The sequence below is a fragment of the Eretmochelys imbricata genome, chromosome 1 (genome assembly GCF_965152235.1).
Source record: "Eretmochelys imbricata isolate rEreImb1 chromosome 1, rEreImb1.hap1, whole genome shotgun sequence".
Taxonomy (NCBI): Eukaryota; Metazoa; Chordata; order Testudines; family Cheloniidae; genus Eretmochelys; species Eretmochelys imbricata.
Genome location: NC_135572.1, coordinates 283,454,178 through 283,474,193, shown reverse-complemented (window position 1 = coordinate 283,474,193; position 20,016 = coordinate 283,454,178). Strand labels below are relative to the sequence as shown.

The following is a 20,016-nucleotide window of genomic DNA, read 5'->3' as shown; positions in this document are numbered from 1 at the left end:
TACAATAAGGCATCTTAAAATATCCCATATAAAATACCTATTTGTTTTTTAGCTCTTTATCGGAAACATACTTTTGTGTATATTTCATAAAATTATACCAAAATCCACGATCTGTGTTTCTCATTCCATTCATGAGTTCTTTGGTATCTTGCATAGGGATAGAGGCTTCAGTTCAGGAAAGTACTCAAGCCTGTGCTTAACTGTAAGTGGGTGAATATTTCCACTAAAGTTAATGGAACTACACATATGCTTGAAGTTAAGTGCTTGCTTAAGTGCTTTGCTGAAACAGGCCCAGATAAATCAGGAAATTGTAAATCTTTCCAAGCCTTTCTGTGACATATTAGCAGAAAGGCTTGGAAATGTTCTGGGTCTTTTTGCAGAGATATTCTCACTTCTTCTTCAAGTGCTTGCTCATGTTGATTCCAATTAGGTATGTGTGCACTGCGTGCACAGTAAGCAGAAGGTTTTTCCCCTAGCAGTAGTCATGAGGTAAACTCAGGGGCCCGCTAGAGTCATGCTTCTATGACACTGTATATAGGGCCCTGCCGACCCACCCCCACTTCAGTTCCTTCTTACCGTCTGTGACAGTTAGCCGGAATACTTGTTCTCTCTTGCTTTGGCAAGCTTTCTCCCTAGTAGTCTTCAGACTGTTTTTTCTGTAAATAGTTAGACCAGTAGTTAGTAGTTGTAGTTAGTTTAGTCATTATATAGTTAGAATTCCAGTAGGGAATTGTTCTGGGGGTACCTCCCATTCCACTCGTCCACAAGATGCTACTCAAGGTTCAGAGGGATGAAGCCTCTGTAATATTGACAGGTTTCAGAGTAGCAGCCGTGTTCGTCTGTATTCACAAAAAGAAAAGGAGTACTTGTGGCACCTTGGAGACTAACCAATTTATTTGAGCATAAGCTTTCGTGAGCTACAGATCACTTCATGATAGCTCCATGTCAGCACCTCTCTTCTGGAGCTGTCAGTGGAAACTCCAGTCACTCTACCGTTTCTCCTGGACCTGATAACACAGGACCGCTGCCGTCTTCAGCACCCCAACATTGAATCTCTCCACTTCATGGCTTGGAAGCTCCAGGGCTAAACCCAATGGAGCTTTCTTGCTCTGATCCATTTAGGGAAGTCCTCCTTGGCTGTAAGAAACCATCTACTAAGGCCACTTACAACCCGAATGGAAGAAATTCACAATTTGGTCATTACAGAAACACACATCTTGTGCGCACTCAACAATACCTTTTATCTTGAACTTCTGCACTTGAAGCAGCAAGGGCTTTCTATTTCATCAGTAAAAGTCCACTTGGCTGACATTTCCGTCTTTTATCCAGATGTGGCAAGCCAGTCGGTCTTCACAAACCCAATAGTTGAATGCTTCCGTAAAGGACTTGAGAGGCTATACCCTCAAGTATGATAAGCCATCCTTGCCTGGGACCTTAACCTGGTTCTTTCCAGAGTATTGGGGCCCCTCTTTGAGCCACTAGTGACATGTTATTTCTACCAGAAATGTTCCCTTTCATGAGAGACAGAGCAAAAAACATTTGCCAGGAGTGTATCCAAGATTAAGGTCCTAACATCTGAACCTCCTTACACAGTCTTCTATAAGGACAAGATTCAGCTTCAGCCTGCACCCGGCCTTCCTACCAAAGGTCGTCTCCCAGTTTCACGTTAATCAGGACATTTTTCTTACAATCTTTTACCCCAAGCCACATGCAAACAGCCGGGAACAAAGACTTCACTCTTTGGATGTTCGCCAGGCGTCAGCCTTCTATATTGAACAGACAAAGCTGTTTCGAAAATCTACTCAGCTGTTCATCACAGTAGCAGACAGAATGAAGGGGCTCCCGGTCTCTTCTCAAATAATTTCTTCACGGATTACCTCAATTATCAGGATGTGCTACAATCTGGCGAAAGTACCTGCCCCATGCTTACAGCACGCTTCATGAGGGCGCAGGCATCTTCAGTGGCATTCCTGGCCCAGGTCCCAACCCAGGAAATTTTCAGGGCTGCGATGTGGTTTCCCGTGCATTATGCCATTACTCAGCAGGCTAGGGACAATGCAGCCTTCAGCAGAGCGGTGCTTCAATCAGTGAACCCATGAGCTCTGACCCTGCCTCTGAGTTCCTGCTTGGGAGTCACCTAATTGGAATTGACATGAGCAAGCACTCGAAGAAGAAAAAATGGTTACCTACCTTTCGTAACTGTTGAGATGTGTTGATCTGAGATGTGTTGCTCATGTCCTTTCCAAGACCCACTATCGGAACCTCTACTCCTCTGTCGGAACAAGTCGACAAGAAAGAACTGAAGTGGTGGCGGCTCGGCAGGGCCCTATATATGCCGCCATGAAGGTGTGATGCCAGGGGGTGCCTGAGCTGACTTGACGGGTACTGCTAGCGGAAAAACCTTCCGGCTACTGTGCATGCAACGTGCACACACCTAATTGGAATGGACATGAGCAACGCATCTTGAAGAACAACAGTTACAAAAAGGTAGGTAACTGTTTTTTCTATATGAGATAGTCAATATATCCTAAATGGAGTATCTATCCCAGGGGCTGGCAAACTTTTTGGCCTGAGGGCCATATTGGATTTCCAAAATTGTATGGAGGGCTGGTTAGGGAAGGCTGTACCTCCCCAAACAGCCAGGCGTGGCCTGGCCCCCCTGGGACCCTGCTCCATCCACCCTTCCCTCGCCCCTGACTGCCCCCCCCCCGCCCCATCCAACCACCCCTTCTCTCATTCCTGACCGCCCCGGAATCCCTGCCCCTGACTGCCCCCCATCGCCCTATCCACCCCCCCTCCTTCCTGACTGTCCCCCTGGGACCCCTGACCCCCATTCAACCCCCCTGTTCTCCGACCTCTAACCGCCCCAAGCCCGATCCACACCCCTGCCCCCTGCCCACCATCCCAAACTCCCCTGCCCTCTATCCAACCCGCCCTGCCCCCTACCGCGCTGCCTGGAGCACAGGTGGCTGGCGGCGCTACAGCCGTGCCACCCAAAGCACCAGGACAGGCAGCCATGCCGCCCAGCTGGAGCCAGCCATGCTGCCGCACAGCACAGAGCACTGGGTCAGGCTGTGACTCTGCAGTTGTGCTGCCCGGCAAGACCTCGCAGCCCTACCGCCCACAGCATTGCGCTGGCGGGACAGTGAGCTGAGGCTACGAGGGAGGGGGAACAGCAGGGGAGGGGTTGGGGGCTAGCCTCTCAGGCCAGGAGCTCAGGGGCCGGGCAGGAGGGTCCTGCAGGCCGGATGTGGCCCGCGGGCCGTAGTTTGCCCACCTCTGGTCTATCCTCTTCTGTTTCAAATTATATGTACATATTATGCGGGCTTGCAGTGGAAGAATCACCTCATCAACAGTCAACTTTGTCCTACCTTAACCACCTTTTTAACTAGTAACACCTTTCTTCTTTACTGTGTGAGTTCAGTATTGTAGGCTTTTTTTTTTAACCTTTATCTGCAACAAACTCTGCAGATGAGGCCTGTAGAAGGTCCATTTAGTTTGTGTTTACACTTCATTTTGTCTGACCATTCCTGGGTTCTAGGTCATATTGCCCTGATTACTTTTCAGGGCTCTAGTATTTAGATTTGTTCTTATTTTATGTATCCAGGTTTCTCTTTGGTTTCCAGAACATATTCACACTGCATGCTCTTATTCTTACAGCACACAGTAAGAGTTTTCACATCTTCATAGCCAGCTGTGTTTTTAATTGTGATTCTTGGCTTCTGTTTTGCAGATGAAGCACTGATGCTTTCTCACCAGTTTACCACTTGAAGCGATGTCTCTTTGCTAAAAAATTTGCCTATTACTTATTTACCGTGTAGAGAACTTTATACTGTCCTCAACTGTGGATCTATAACTGGTACTTCAATAAGCAAATCACTTTCCTGCAAAGTGACTAGAGACACTTAGGACTGCTTCAGCCCTCAGTGAGGATGGGAAATATCAATTGCTGGTGTACTGGGGGAGGATACAAGAAAATTCTAAAGCTATGGCGGTTCCTGCCATAATAAAGCATTATGCACCCAAAATTTTGGATATATTTGAGAAGAGCAATTACAAGTAGATAATTCTCATGTCCAAATTTTGTTTCACAAATATTCTTTAGTTTTAACTATCTTCTGTTGTCAATGATATCTGAAGGTCCTTTAAAAATTTTACCCTTAGTAATTTTTAAATTTAAACTTGTAAATTGGAAATGGATGAAATAACTCTTATGAAATTTGGTTTAAAAAAGTATTCACTTGGGTTACAAACTTGTATATTATATTTTTTGGCCCAGAGCACATTTTATGGATGATTTAAAAACGATTGAAAAGTGCACTTAAAAAAACACACATAAAAACCCCCTAAACAAAACATACCTACATAAGCCTAAACAGCACAGCTATTATACTTAAATACTGTGATACTTTCTCCAAGTTGACTGAGTTAATGTAACGTTGAATAAGAACAGACTGAAAAAAGACCAAGCTTCTTGTCTGTTTCACATCTCACTAAGTTATGAGCCCCTGTAGGTACGACCTCAGCTATGTAATCTGCCAAAAGTAATCACTGGTTGGTTCTCTAATCCATGTTTTCATATACCACTGCTGCTCAAATAAATTGTCTGTGCAGTTTCTGCTTTCAAATGCCTTGTTTTTACCGTGCTTAAGAATTATGTTTTTTAAAAATTAAATTTCTGTATTCTAATAATGCCTGTCATGTAATCTTTTGACACTTACTAATAAATAGCTATATTAAGAAACCCAACACTTCAGTTTCAGTAATAGATACTGATGGAAGTTGAAAACCTTATAAATAGTAACTATTTAAAATAGTGAAAATGACAGGAAAGCTCTGTTATAGGAATGTGAAAGAAGAAATATAAACAGTGAACTCTTTTATGTATCTGTAAGGGACTTTTGTACTTTGTAGTTGAAGAATAATGATACTTCTACATGTTTCCTCTATGCAGAATTATTTTACTACACAATTACAAATAGAATCTAATGTAATATCTGAGTGTAGAGTCTCCATATACTGTTTGTAACAACTCTCATATTTCTTTTAAACACAGAATTGTGTAATAATTCTTTATTAAAGCAACACTCACTGAATACTGAAACCTGATATAATTTATGTTTGGGAAAGCAAGTCATTCTACACTATCAGGCATTATGGTGCATTATTAGTGTCTATAGTGCCAGCATTGACGAAAGGGTGCTTTTAAATATGGACTTGTAGGGTAAAGATTCAGATAAGAATAAGACATTTTTGCCAGAGCATTACTAATGCCTACATGTAGTTTTGCAAAACTGTAATCTAGCATGTTAGGCAAAGTCTTTGATGGCTTGTCAGTAATAGTAATAGTAGTAAAATTCATTTGTTCCTGGCTGAACACTGGTGACATCATAGCAAAATTTTCGGAAGCCTTTTCAGTCCATTGCTAACTTCACACATACAGCAGCTGAACTTCTAGTGATCATCTGCAAATCATCTATCCATTTTCTCACTGGTTGTCCTTTACTATAATGATCCATCACTATTCCTTTCATGATAACTTGTTCAAGGGTATTTTCATCTCTGTGTCTGATTTGATCAAAATACACCTCTACCCCGATATAACGCTGTCCTCGGGAGCCAAAAAATGTTACTGCGTTATAGGTGAAACTGCGTTATATCAAACTTGCTTTGATCCACTGGAGTGCGCAGCCCCGCCCCCCTGGAGCGCTGCTTTACCGCGTTATATCCGAATTCGTGTTATATCAGGTCGCGTTATATCGGGATAGAGGTGTATATAAGTTTGCACCTGTTGATTTCCAAGAGCCAAATCTGCTTCTCTCTGATAATATTTCTAATGTAAGTGCTTTTCTTCTTTTCTGCCCAGGAGATGCACAAGAATCTTCACTAGTACCACATCTCAAAGGCTTCAATTTTCTTTTTGTCTGCAGCATTAGTTTCCAAGGATTCGTATCCATAAGTAACTAAGTTCACGTGGACCTTTCATGCATTTTGAGATGCCACAGTTTTTCCACATTTTCAGATAGATTCCATGGCTGAGTGATCCATCTGTAATCATCTTCCAATTTCTTTGGAGCAGCCTTCTTGGTTGGATATGTATGATACCCAGATAATGAAATTAATCGACAGCCTGTGCTGTACAGTTAATTGCAATGTCTGCTTGTATCCTATTTTTATTGTTCATGTCAAAATTCATGAATGTAAGTTTTTCCACTTTCAGGAATAGTATATAGTCCTCACTAACTGCTTTTACAGACTAACATTCATTGCATTGTATCAATGGTTGCATCATATCATCAGCATATCTGAGGTCAGTTAAGAAGTGTGCACCAATGGAAATTCCAGCTTCTTCCACTTTATCAAAACTGTCCAGATCTTGTCTCATAATAAATTCTGTGAACATGCGGACCGAATATACGCTGCCCAATGGAAAAACACTGGCTGTTGGCTGCTGCTGCTAGCATCATGGTCTGCTGTTGATCATAGAGATTTGGAATGAGTTCAGTGGCATATTTTTAGAATTCCCATATCCTCCAGTATCCTCCAGAGACTAATATATTGGATGGCATCAAATACTTTGGAGTAGTCAATAAAACACACAATCAATGGGTGATTCATATCACTGAAAAATGTAGGGAGTTCAGATATTCATAATTTGATCACGTCCCTCTCTGAAACTAACTTCTTGTGGTGGTAGTTCTGTTTCTATCATTCGCTTCTTGCAATCCTGAATTATGTAGAACAGCACTTTATATGAATGTGATATTAGGGAGATGTTACAATAGCTACTGCAATCTGTTATATCCCATTTCTTTGGTAAGGACCGAAAGATTCTCTTCATCCAAGTCATCCAGCCAGTTTTTAGTCATTTGTATCACAATACAAGTTTTCCGCATGAGATCAATACCATGGTCACCAATCATTTTTAACAATTCTGTTGGTAAGTTATCTACCCCTCATGCTTTCTCAGGTTTCATTTTCATAATAGCATGCACTGTTTTGGACTGATGACTGTAGGTCCATACTCTTTTCTGTCATCCTGTATTGTAAATGGCTTTGACTGGGCATACAGATTATTACAGCAATCTCTCCAGTTGCATTTGATATAGTCACTTTCAATAACCTGCCATCATAATCTTTTATTACACTCAGTGGTGGGGAAAACTTTTTAGAAAGAAGTCTGACAACTTTGAACATACCTTTTGTATTATTACTCTTTTTACAATTTATAATCCTCACATTTTGCCCTGATGTAGTCACTTTTGTCTTGTCTGCTCTGCCTTTGAATCTGTCTGCTCAATTCCTTGTGTTCTTTCCTGCATTCCTCAGTCTTCAATCCTCTCTCTTTGACTCAGTGAAAAAATAACGCAAGATCAAACACCTTTTCAGTCAACAATGATGTGGTCCAACACTGATTTTTTTTTTTAGAATGTGTGCTTTGGCAGCTTTGAGCATGATGGTTTCATTTTATTCCAAGTTCATTCAGGTTTTTCTCTTTTCACCTATGACAATGACTCAAACCTATATTGAAATTATATAGAAGTCTTGTAGTCTTTTAATTGATTTTGAACAAGACCATACACAGTGGACCTGCCAAACAGCTTATTTTTTTCAGTTTTAATTTTATGTTTGAGGCTAAGAGGTGATGGTCTGACCGGCAGTCTGCATTCAGGAAAGTCTTCGTCCATTGGCCACTCAATCGCAATCATCCCTGTATCATTACATAATCAGTTTTGTTCTTTGTCACTCTGTCACGTGACCTCAATATATAAACATCTAGGATGGTGGCTGAAAATGGTGTTTGTAATGACCAGATGATTAGAGCAGCAGAATTTGACTAAGTGCCTGTAGCGGAGTGTAGCGGGGTGGTCATTCCGCTCCTCCCTAGAAGGGCTTAAAGCAGTCCGGGAGAGGGCTGTGGGAGAGAAACGCAGGGCTGATGGGGAAAGCAGCCACAGCTGTAGCCAGTGCAATCCGGGCCCAGCTGGCCCTTATAAGAGGGCAGTGGGCCAGAAGCTGAGACAGTCTCTCTCTAGAGGTTGAGAGGGAGGGCCCTGACTGCTGGGATCTGAGCAGGGTACCTGTGGGTGGAGCAGGGATGGGGAAAGGCCAGAGGATCTGGGGAACTCTGGCCTGAGAAACCCCCAGGCTGCAGGCCTTGATGAAGACCTAGGAAAAGGGTACTGGGCAGCCCAAGGGTAGGCAGAAGCAGCAGGTCCAGACCCTCCTTGCCGATGATGAGTGACAATTATACTGCAGTCTGCCTCAGGAAGTGGGGGCTAGATGGTGACTGGCAGTAGCCATATACTGAGGCGAGGTGGGGATAGAGGGTGGGGGTTCCTGGGGGGGCGGGAGGGAGACCCAGATCTGTGGGGGTGCTGCCAGGGGGCAGCAGAAGGCACTCCGGAGGCTGGAAATGCTAATTCCCTGAACAACCAGCAGGAGGCGCCACAGGGGTGTGTCCCACCCGCCACAGTGCCTTCCTCTCTCATTTTTCAAACCCAGACCATTGTTTCCCATTACTTCCTTAAGAGAGTTTACAGCTCCTACTTTCGCGTTCAGGTTTCCAGTTACAAGGGTGCAGTCTTTGCTTGGTGTTTTAGTGAGTGTCAATAGTAGTATTGTCCGTAAATTCTGACTCAGTGAGTGGAACGGAAATTTCTGACAGCCAATCTGAAATTCAAAAATAAGTGGTGGATATGAGATTGTTTATTAATGGTATCACTTTTTCTAGTAATGTTGTCATTGTTACATTTATTGGCATTTCTGAACTTCAGAAATTATGAGGGCTGTTGCATAATGTTTGGGTTGCAACACATGTAGAAATTTCAGATTGTCAGTGAACTTTTACTAGATGGATTCAACAAGGAATGTAACAAGCATTAATATTACACTCTTCACCCCCCCCCCTTTTTTTTTGGCCAAATGATATTAAGATATGTTTAAGTGGTTTGTGAGATATGATAAAAATAATCTGGCTTAGACTGGCATTTTCAGAAGAAGTTGCACTGGTGATGGTCTCAAACATAGTGTCTATTGTTGAGCTGATAGCATTTAGCCCATCATAATCAACAAACTTCTTTGATGCAGTATATCTTGCAGCATTTGGGAAATGCAATTCCAACCTTTTGGCATGTTTTCAATAGATCTATCTTCTTCTAAACCTTAACAATATTTCTTTCATTTTCAGACATGTCAACCTTTTTCCTGTTTTGAAGTCAGCAGGTGCAGGTGTAATTTATCTTAGTTCCTCAAGCAAATGTACAGCACTGTTGGTTTTAATAAATCTTCATAGATAAAATGCTGCCATTGTTTTGGAATTTTTTTAACAAGAAAGAGAAATGCTGCCTAATGGGCAACAAGACTCTCAAGTTGTTTGGCCCATGTATCTGCAGTAAGTTATCTGGTTTTAGTGCATGTACCTAATTTCTATTAAACCAGTTTTATGCTGGTGAAGCTCCCTTTGAGTCAATAGAATCAAACTGGTGAAAAGAATCAGGCTGTCTTTCTAGCATGGCCTGACTCAGTTTCCAACATTTCATACGTTTGGTAGAAATACAGTAGAGGAATGTTCATATAAGGAAAATCAGTGTGTGGCTTTTTACATAGCCAGGCACTACGAAAGCCTTGTCTTTCGATAAGAAAATACGGCAAGTGTACTGCTGTCATTCTTCTGCGACAGTTGCAGGTCTCAATTCTGCCAGATCCTGTACAGGAGCCTTCTAGGTTTCCACTTCTCTTGTGCCACTGACCCCAGACATATTTATTGACTAATGCTGTGCATTCGTTCTATGTAAGTGACGATCAGCAAGACATACTCCTCTGTCTGCAGTACCTGGTTATTATATGCACTTACTCCTCCTATTCATGTAAGGGCTACAACACATAGCCATACTTAGTGGAGAGAGGAAAGGAAAGTAGGACTATGGACCCAGCAGCCAAACAGGAAGGCAAGTGCCCTGCATGCCTCATTTCCTCTTATGTTCCTTCCTCTACTCTAAGCTGATTATCATGCCTTAGTGCATTTAAACCTACCAGTCACAAACCAGCAAAAATCCATGAAAACTTCACCAGCAGTCAGCTATGGAAGTGGGAGGCCACTGAGTAATTCTTTGAAACCAGCAAGCTGGTGGAGAATGGTAACCTGCCATAGTATTTTATTGTTGCATTTCTCCATTTTTTAATAGTCTTTTTATTCTCTTTTAGACCCTCACTAGACATTGAGGCTTGTTGGTTGGAGTCTGAGTTTTGTTAAGTTCTGCTCTAGATTCAGAAATATGTAGTACCATCTTTACTTTGTCTTGCTTAGTTCCTATTTTAGAATAGATTCGTAAGGTTATTGGTGTAAGTAAAATAGACTCAAATCCTCCAGAATTTGCTGCACTATGTGCTCCTAACCACACTAAAATTTTCAGTGAAATAGATACCCCAGTACGTATTTCAAACCTAAAGTCTGAAAACAGAGAAAAAATAATTTTCTAATCAAGCTACTGGCTTAGTAAAATAAACAAACTAATGTGTGTTAGTGTATTCAAGATACTGGAAAAATAAAGAGGGGAAAAGAAACCATTTAAGAATATCATAAATTAGCAATTAAAGCAGGAGTCATTTAGTACTCAGTGTTCACAATGTTATGTGTGTGCTAAACTCATCCAATACGTGGCTTATGTACGTTAGAAAATAAAAGCATGCTTGATTTAAAAATATAATTCCAATTGTCTGAAATAAATGTAACTGCATTTTTATCTTTCTTCAGAAATGCTTCTGCCTTGGATGCTGCACAGAGTCAGTGCTGGTATTTTAAGGAGCTGATGAAACTTAGTAATGAACACCGATGTGCACATGAATATGGAGACCTAAACATTGCTGACAGAGATGAACCAGAAGCACAGCAAGATCATTTGAAGCAAACAGCCACCGACAGGCTACAGCAAAATAACCTCTTTATCGCTGGTGCAAAGGAAAATAAGCAGGGCTTGTTGAATCCTTCTGAAAGATGGATTACTACACGCCACATTCAGCCTATGTTCATTAACTCCTCCGTACCTGTGCCTCAAAAAAAAAGTAATCAAGAGCACAAAATAAAGAAGAAGAGTACTGAATGTTGCATCAGTCACAAAGGGGAGCACAAAGATAACAGAAAAATATCAACCCCAAAAACAAGAAACACATTCAGAGAGACAGTCATTGCAAGTAATGAGGGAGAGAATCTCCAATATGTTGAGAACAGTGTGGAAAAGTAAGATATAAATGTCAAATATTTGCCATAAAAACCCAGTTCCATTTCTGCATAAATGTAATGTGGAAAGTTAGTTTTCAAAATAGTTTCCAATGGGATACAAACTTACAACTATTATGTTCTATTAAGGGCTTGTCTACACAGCAAGTTACCGTGCTGTGAATCTACGGCGCACTAGTTTGCCATGCAGCAGCATCCTGGGTGGACCACAGTGAAAGTCCTGGAGTGTGGCTTAGCATTCTTCTACTTCTAAGTGCAGTATGCTATATATTACACACAGGCTTTCTGTGCCGTAACTTGCCATGTAGAAAAACCCTTTGTCTTTTCTGTTCACCTCCTATGTACTTTTTTTAATAAGAAGTTTTAACTCTTATTGTCCCCTAATCATGGTTAAAATTAATGTCCTTTATGTATGACAGTTCTGTGATATTTTGTCAGTGATTGCATTTAAAAAATATTTTAAAAATATATTCAAATTGAAAACTGCGTGAAAAGTAAGGAGAAAATTTTAAATGTGACTTCTATCTAACTTTTCCTTTCTTGGTACTAAATACATGAACCCTCTGCCTAATTGTATAAAACAATAAGAAACAATAGTGTAGAGGTTTTTTTACCATTGTTAGTAAGATTTTTTTTTCTGAACTTCATTAGGGCTCAGTCCTAATCTGTGCTGAGTTTACAGTTGAGCAGGTGGGAGGGAAAGGTGGTGATAAAACTGTTTCTCCATTCTCCTGACCCTAGGCCAATCACATGCAGCTGTGCTGACTGAAGAGCCAACTATCTGTCCTGCCTTTGGCATTCCCAACCTGCCTCTTTCCATCTTATACAAGAGGGGTTGGGGAGCATAGAGCCAGCTACACTTGATTTGTGCCATCTAAGGATTCTCCTGTGTGAAGTGGAATGCTCTGTTGCTGTTTAGGGCAGATTTCTAGCTACTTTGTAGTGACTCCAGCTACACAGGTAGAATGGGAGGTGAAGATTTGGTCATAAAAGTTCCGGTATGACAAGGTGTCCAGTTTAAAAAATACACTGTACATGTACAAGCCTGGGGTACATTGTGAGGGGCAACACTGAAAGGTATGTTCCTTCGGTTTCCTTAGAAGTACAATATGCAGACATCATTCCCTGTGTTTTAGGGTTTTTTTTTGTTTTTGGTTGTACGTGGGAATCGATTAATTTATTATGAATGTATTCATTGAGAAGGACTGCAGAATTCACAATGGACTCCAGTGGAGATGAGCGGGAGCATAGTAGCCCATTATGAAACCTTAGTGTTTTTGAAAATCTAAATCCTTTTCTAAACATTGCATTTAAAGTTTTTTAGTTAATCTTCTGATATAAATATTTCAGGAATTCTGCTGTTAGCCATTCTCTTAACTGTGAGTTGCACCCAGTGGTGGAACATTTTTTTATAGTGGAGGTGCTGAAAGTTATTGGACAAAAGTGTAAACCCTGTATGTGATAGAAACTACTTCAAATCAGGGGTGCTACTGCACCCCCAGCATCCTTAGTTCCCCACCCCTGGTTGCGCTTGCTCATCAGTACTTAAGCAAGGTTTTAAAATATACTTTTTTGTGGTGATATCAATTATTTTTAAAAATTTCCCAAGTATTTTCTTAAAAGTTAAGATTTTTAAAAAGCCACATATTTTCCATTTGATATTTACTTATCTCTGAGTTAACGTGTTGACTTCAGAATATTCCTGTGGGAGGTTGTGACTTGTTTTAGAGTATCTGTTTCACTGTAAGCTGCTTCACATTTTAAGCAGCTATACCTAAATAAGAAGAAAAATATAAAAATATAGAATGTTTGGGTGTTTCTCAGTTCTTCTGCCTTTTCGTTGGTTTGTTGATATAAGAGATGCTAGGGTTTTTTTCTAACATTTTGAGATAACTTAGAACTGCCATTAGACATTAACTTCTCTGTAAAAAATTTATCTGCAGATCACTGTAGGGAGCATGTGCCTTGATTTCTTGAATTCCCCAAACCTTTAGAAAGCAGCAACCATTTGACAGATCTGAATAGTCTGATTGTAATATAATCAAGACTGTTTTATAGCATTTAAATTAATAACTGTACTTTTTAAACAATAAGCAAAATGGAACTTGAACAATACTTTAACCACTAGGATTGCCGTATGAAATTATAAACTATATGATGATTGCCTAAGCCTAACTACATGGCACCCCATACATAGCTGTTTTAAATCATTGTGGAGATTTAAAAGCATCCCTAATGTATTACTCTCTGGAATAGTCTTGTTGTTTAAAAAGTAAAAATAGGTAGAAGCTGAAAATGCGTTTTCCAAGAGTCTCTCAACCATTGTGTGTGGATAAACACATGTATGCATAATATCTAATGGGGAACTTCTTTATCATTACTGGTAGTGTCTTCAGTTCCATAAAACTTTCTTTTTCTGGTGTTGATAGCTTGGCAGCTACACTAATCCAGTCATATTGGCGAGGCTACATAATTCGCAGAGATATTAATTTCTGTGCTAGACTACATATGGCAGCAACAGAGATCCAGTGTGCTTGGCGGAAGTACCGTGCCAGGAGAAACGGTGTCTACTGCAAAAAAGAAAGTAATCAACTCACAGATGCTATAGAACAGAAGCATAAAGCTGCTACCCTTATTCAGGTTGGTTTGCTACAGTGTTCTGTTCATTTGTTACAGTTAGACTTAGTAAGGAATGATCTGATTGATTAGCTGTATTTATAAGTAATGTTCATTCAGTTTTTTCCTTGAACCAAACAGATGATTCCAGCAGAAAACCCTTTTTTTTTTTTGTTTAATAAAATCCTGTATAAGCATCACAAGTTTTTGTCTTTTACAAAATACTGATCGGTTAAATTAGTTGATGCTTGATTTTAATTTTACTGGGGTGACTTAGGAAAATAATGCTATGTACCCTGAACATTCTAAGTTCTAAAATCTGTATAGTCCTTTTTAAATTAAAGGGACATTGCCAGAATGTTTAGCCTTATGTAAACCCTATCTTGAAAGTTATTCCATATTGTGTGTGTTGGGTGAAAACATCAAAGGTACCTAAGTGATTTAGGATCTTAAGTATCATTTTCAAAAATACCTTAGGCACTTTGAAGCCTAAATCTTATTTAAATATCAATAGGATTTAATCTACTAAGTATCCTACTTTAGAAAATTGTACTGCTTGCCTCATGGATTTCATCACATTGTGGCATCTGCTCAACGTGACTTGTCTTCTGGGTAGAATGTAGAATGGGTGTCAGGAAAGGACCAACATTGTGGGGAAATGCTGTCTTTTCCTTCTCTCTGAATTCTAGAAATGGGGTCTCCAAGCACAGGTCACTTGCCCATGAGGATGCCCTTTCCTGCCACATGTGCTCTGGAAGAGTTGAGGCTATAACCCAATCTACAAGCTTTTAACCCAGCCAATCATAAGTGCTATGGTATTCCTGATTTAACTTTAATTGTATGTTCCTAGTAGTTAAAGCCCAACAGAGTAACCAGTAGGAAAGCAGATCTTCAGTCTCAGCATTTCATTATGTTTATGATAAATCATTAGTTTATGGCAGCACACTGCAAATGATAAGGCAAAACAGATACAGGGCTATTATTTGCACATAATTTTTGAGAGGGAGGAGGAAATGGCAATATCCTCTAATTGATACAGTATAGGACATTCTCAATGAGCAAGGAAAATTGCTATCCAAGTTCTAACACTGTCTACCATAAAACAGGAATTTCCTTTTAAAACCATGATCCATAAAACTACAGTTATAAAAAATAATATTCCCATGTATAATGTACCTTTTATCCTAACGTATCCAGTATGTCTTTGCACATATTCCTAATGACTTGCATCATGTTCTGGTATACAAGTGCTCATTCTTTTGCTGTATGTTCTTTTTTTACCTAGATGATGATAAAAAGCCTCTTTCTTAAAAAAAAGTAGAGTAGACAGTAACTGTGAAGATGTGGTTGACTGGTTTAGGTTAATTACATGAAATGACAACAACAATTGCCACTTGTAACCACTGAAAATTTGGTATAAGTGTGTTTTTATTTTTGTTCTCAGTAATTTGAAAGTGAACACTCAACTTTTTGTTATATCTTCTTCCCCCTCAGCTTAGAATAGGCCCTGTAGGAATTGTCAAATAATTAATTAGTTGACCTAGGTTTGTAGTTGAGGGAGTTTCAAGATTCCATTCTGCTTACTTGAGGAAAACCTCTTGAGTATTCTGAGCTTTAGACATATGCTGGCATTTAATTTGTCTTGTAGTTTTAAATGTCACATAAAGTTCAAAAAACAGATCATTGAGCTATTAAACCAAGGTCTAAGATGTTTTATCTTCCTAATGGGATAACATAGAGAATCTGGATTTGGGTTTGATCTATGGCCTTGTATAACATGCTTTAAATTTTTGTTTAGGCATTTTGGAAGGGTTTCCTCTTGCGGAAGAAACTAGCCAGTGCTCTTGCAGCTGTTAAAAGTGATGAAGTGGAGGATGACTATGAAGAAGTAAATGTGGATGATTTTACATTTGATGAAGTAAGCACAGTTGTTAACATAAAAGCTCGCCTAAAACAGCAGTAAACCTACCTACATTAGAACTGTATGTTGGGTGTCCTAGATATCCCGATAGAGTGAGAGAGAGTTACATTTTGTGTATATAATTCATTTAAATGTACTTGTTATGGATTATTGGATTCCTGGTCACATTGATGTTCCAGTGCTACTATGCTTTTAATGACATACCCACCGTGGAACCTTATCTATTTCTAGAACCTGAAGGCAAATAAATGGATCGAGCAAGTGGTTCTTTTTGTCCAAAAATGTGCAGTTTTGTAACCCTTTTAATAATATTTTATACCCTGTGGGGTAAAAGGTACAATGTAGTTTCAAAAATATTACAAAACCATAATTTTTGGAGAAAATATGGATTGGCCTTGACCCTCACAGGTGGTCCCCAGGTTCCCGAGTAGGTGTGATGTCACCAACATAGTGATCAGTCGGGTCATTTGGCAGATTGGGAGCTATGACACTGATGGATGCAAACTTCTAAAAGAAAAACATATTTGAAATTAAAGGAAAATAGATCTGCTAATTAACATTAAGGGATAACTAAATAAATAAACAAACCACCACGATCAACAACAGGACGTGGAGAAAACTGTTAAACGATTCAGCAGTCTCACCTGTCTTTTGGAAAATGACAAGGAGGATCAGGGTCCTTAATACAAGAATAGTTAATGAAGAAAGGGATAGTGAAATTGGGAAGGAACAGGCTAAAGAAGTAGTACTCCAGAACGTCCATCTGCAGTACCACAGGAAATACACCTCTATCCCGATATAACGCAGTCCTCGGGAGCCAAAAAATCTTACCATGCTATATAGGTGAGACCGCGTTATATCGAACTTGCTTTGGCCCCCCCTGCTCCTTGTCCCCTGACTGCCCCAACGGCTATCCACACACCCTGCCCCCTAACAGGCACTCACCGACAGCGGCAGGAAGCGAAGCAGCCTGGCCCCAGCCCGCTCCACTCCGCCAGCTCCCAGCCACGGCACTCCACTTCCTGCCGCCTGTGAGTGTGGGGAGGTTGGAGAAAGGACGCCCCCTGCGCTCACTGGTAGCGGGAAGTGGAGCGACACGGCCCCAGCCTGCTCCGCTTTCCTTGCCTCCAGTGTCGCTCGGGCTGGGGGAGGTTGGGGAAAGGTCCCATGCTCACCAGTAGCGGGAAGTGGAGCAGCCCAGCCCCAGCCTGCTCCACTCTGCCAGCTCCCAGCCACGGTGCTCAGCTTCCCACCGCGGGTGAGTACGGGGGGCATCCTTTTCCCAACCTCCCCTCATTCACTGCTTTACCACGTTGTATGCAAACCCGTGTTATATCGGGTCACGATATCAGGGTAGAGGTGTATTGGAATAATTGTCAATAATATTGGCAGTTCAGGGAGGATAAGTGAAGTTTCAGAGGACTGAACTAGAGCAAAAATATTCATTTTTAAGAGATGACAAAGATCACCAAAGGAATTACAGAGCAATAAAGTAAAGTTCAAAACCTGGTAAATTGATATATAAAACATTTAGGCAATGTTCTACAGCATCTAGGGAATCGAACAACTGCCAACAGCCAAATCTTTTCACTAAACATGGAAAAGGAACCTTACGCAGCATCATCTTCACTTTCCTGCAAAACAACAGAAACTCCTCTTGGAAAATACTTGCACGGTTGGGGCTCTGTTTTTGGAAGCAGTTGGCAGAGTAGACTCCAGCAAGGATTTAATTGTCGCTCAGAGCCAGTCAGAGGGTCATTTCAGGGGAGAATTAATCCAGTGTGAATTAAATACTACACAGTACAGCCTACCACACTTCTGGAAACTGGATGGAAACTGAGTATCTGTAGGAGCAATTCTGGATGAAGAAAGTTACTCACCTGTAATTGGAGCTCTCTGAGTTTTCTGCACATCCTCATTCACTCACCCTGCTTTCCTTGTCATGATTTCAAGTACAAGAAAGGAACTCATCGTGGCTGGCTCCATGGAACTGTATATGGCTTTGTCATGGACATTTGGATCTGGGTGAGCCGTGATGTACTGTATGGAGCTCATGGGTGTTTGCAAAAGTCCTGTGTTAAAATCCCACCATAACTTCAAAAGGGAGGTTGAGATGACTTACTTCTGATGTGGTTAACCCCTCCTTGGCCAGAGATCACGTGTTCTTAGGGCTTATAAAATATTTTTGCCTTTGCCATGTATCAAAATGGAACTGTACCAGTATCTAGTGACCTGAGGATCAGCCACCTTTTGAGGACCCAAGTTAGACTTGCACTGGATTAAACAAAACAGGAATGGTGTTTATTATATAGACATACAATTTGTTACTTATGACTTGGAATAATTTTTAACAATCAAAATTAGTTTTTCTTCAGTCTTTGAGTAGCTATAAACTTTTCAGGGGTATATTTTCAAAAGGACAGCCACCCTTTTGAAAGTGTAAATCAGACAGAGGCACAAGTACCCGGAAATAATTTTGCGGGCATAAATGGGGGTTTGAACCAGCAGAGTAGGCTTAAATTTTACCTTTTAATGTTTGGGATTTTAAAACGTATCCAACATAAAGAGCAACTGTGTTGTTTGCTCCCATCTTTCTCTCAAATAATACTCAATACTAGAAAGTTGCAGAACTTCCTTTCTCACACAGGGAGGAAAATATCTGTTCACGTGTATCAAAGAAGGGAAAGGCACATATGTTGTATTGCATTTTACACCCAGTGAACCAGATCCTTATTTAGTGTAAATCAGTGTAGTTGCATTAATGTCAGTGGAGCTATGGCCTTTTATACCACATGGAGATCTGGCCTGGAATCTCTTTTTATTCCAACTATTATAGTATTTTTCTAAAATGAATAACAGTGGTGTTTATAGCGTGTATTCCATATCAGAGTGCTATCATGTCATTACCTGAATATTCTTAATAGTTGCTCATCTAGGTGCAAATACAGAGTCAAGCACCTGGCCTGAATGGCCAAGCCAGGCACAGAACAGATGTAAATGGGAGGAATCTTTCTACCCCTCCCAGGGTCATGGAGTGATTACTTCAGGCTAGGAGGCAAAGCAGTTTCTATGGCATGTTACAAAGTGAAAAGGCAGGTGAGGATTCATGCAGTGATAGATCCTTCCACTTTGCCTGTTTCTCAGTACAATTGCATCAGGAGGCCTTGCACAGCTGCAGTGAGCATGAGGTGCCAATTCTTTGCATTCAGCTCATCCTTCTGCAATAGACCTGCACTAGCTCTGTTGTCAGGGGAGTCACTGAACTCATGGAGGCGGGAACTGGAATTGAGTCTAACCCTAAATTCACATATTTTTGTGTCCAATTAAAATTAGTATATTTTTGTATTTTGATGGTATATTTTGCCTTTAAAGGGTCATCCAGAATGTATAAATATCCAGAGATCTGTCACCTCAGTTATTTAACATGGTCACATAATATTTGGTACATTGACTGGTGGGGAAGAAGACTTCTGTAACATCTGTTTTCAAACTCTAGGAGTGCTTTCTCCCTGCCTGGCTGCTCCAATGATTGCATTCTGGCTTACTAATATGGGTGACCCTCTATTTCTTCTGCAAGTTCCTGTCCATATTAACTACTCTTCTAGGTGTTCCTGTACATCAAGGACAAGAAATCCTGTGTCTGGAATGATTGAGGGTTTTATACATCTTTGCTGTCATGCTTTTAGCGTCTATACAATTGAAATGCCAAGAGATACTATATTAAGCTTCTCCATCCAGTTGTCTGCCATTAATTACCCAGAACTCCCATTTAACCCTCATATAGATTTATCATAATCTGCTCCCTTATATAAATTTATCATGGCATGTATGATATCGTTATATAGATGAGGTAATGTGGGGTCTAGCTAATCTTTTCCAGCCCATAGCCTAGGGGCTTTATATATAGTTGCTTCTAAAGAGTCAAGAACTTTGGGTTACACTCTTACTAAAGTACTTGGAGATCTGTGTGCCAAGAATGTGCTAATTGTATCAACATCCATTTCCATACTCTGTGAGAAGAGGTCATCAATGCAGCCAGTATTGTAATTGGCTTTAATATCAATACTTTTTAGAGGGACAAAGGAGGAAAGTGAAGTGTCAATTTCCTTTCTTTCTCTCTCCACACAAAAATCCATATGTATCTCATTGTTTGTAGCTTGGCTCATGAAATCCTTTTAGTTTTAGAACACGGGATATCTTCTAACCCACAGGCTAAATGTGAGGAGAAATTTTATTCATC

The 20,016-nt window shown here is 40.5% G+C and overlaps 1 protein-coding gene across 1 annotated transcript in view; it reads left to right on the top strand.

Annotated features, from left to right (window-relative positions):
- LRRIQ1 (leucine rich repeats and IQ motif containing 1) overlaps positions 1-20,016 on the top strand; it is a 168,158-nt gene that overhangs the window by 62,877 nt on the left and 85,265 nt on the right. Inside the window, exons 15-17 of the mRNA XM_077807706.1 lie at positions 10,757-11,239; positions 13,669-13,879; positions 15,654-15,773. Of these exons, the coding sequence (XP_077663832.1) occupies positions 10,757-11,239; positions 13,669-13,879; positions 15,654-15,773 (814 nt within the window). The remainder of the gene's footprint in view (positions 1-10,756; positions 11,240-13,668; positions 13,880-15,653; positions 15,774-20,016) is intronic.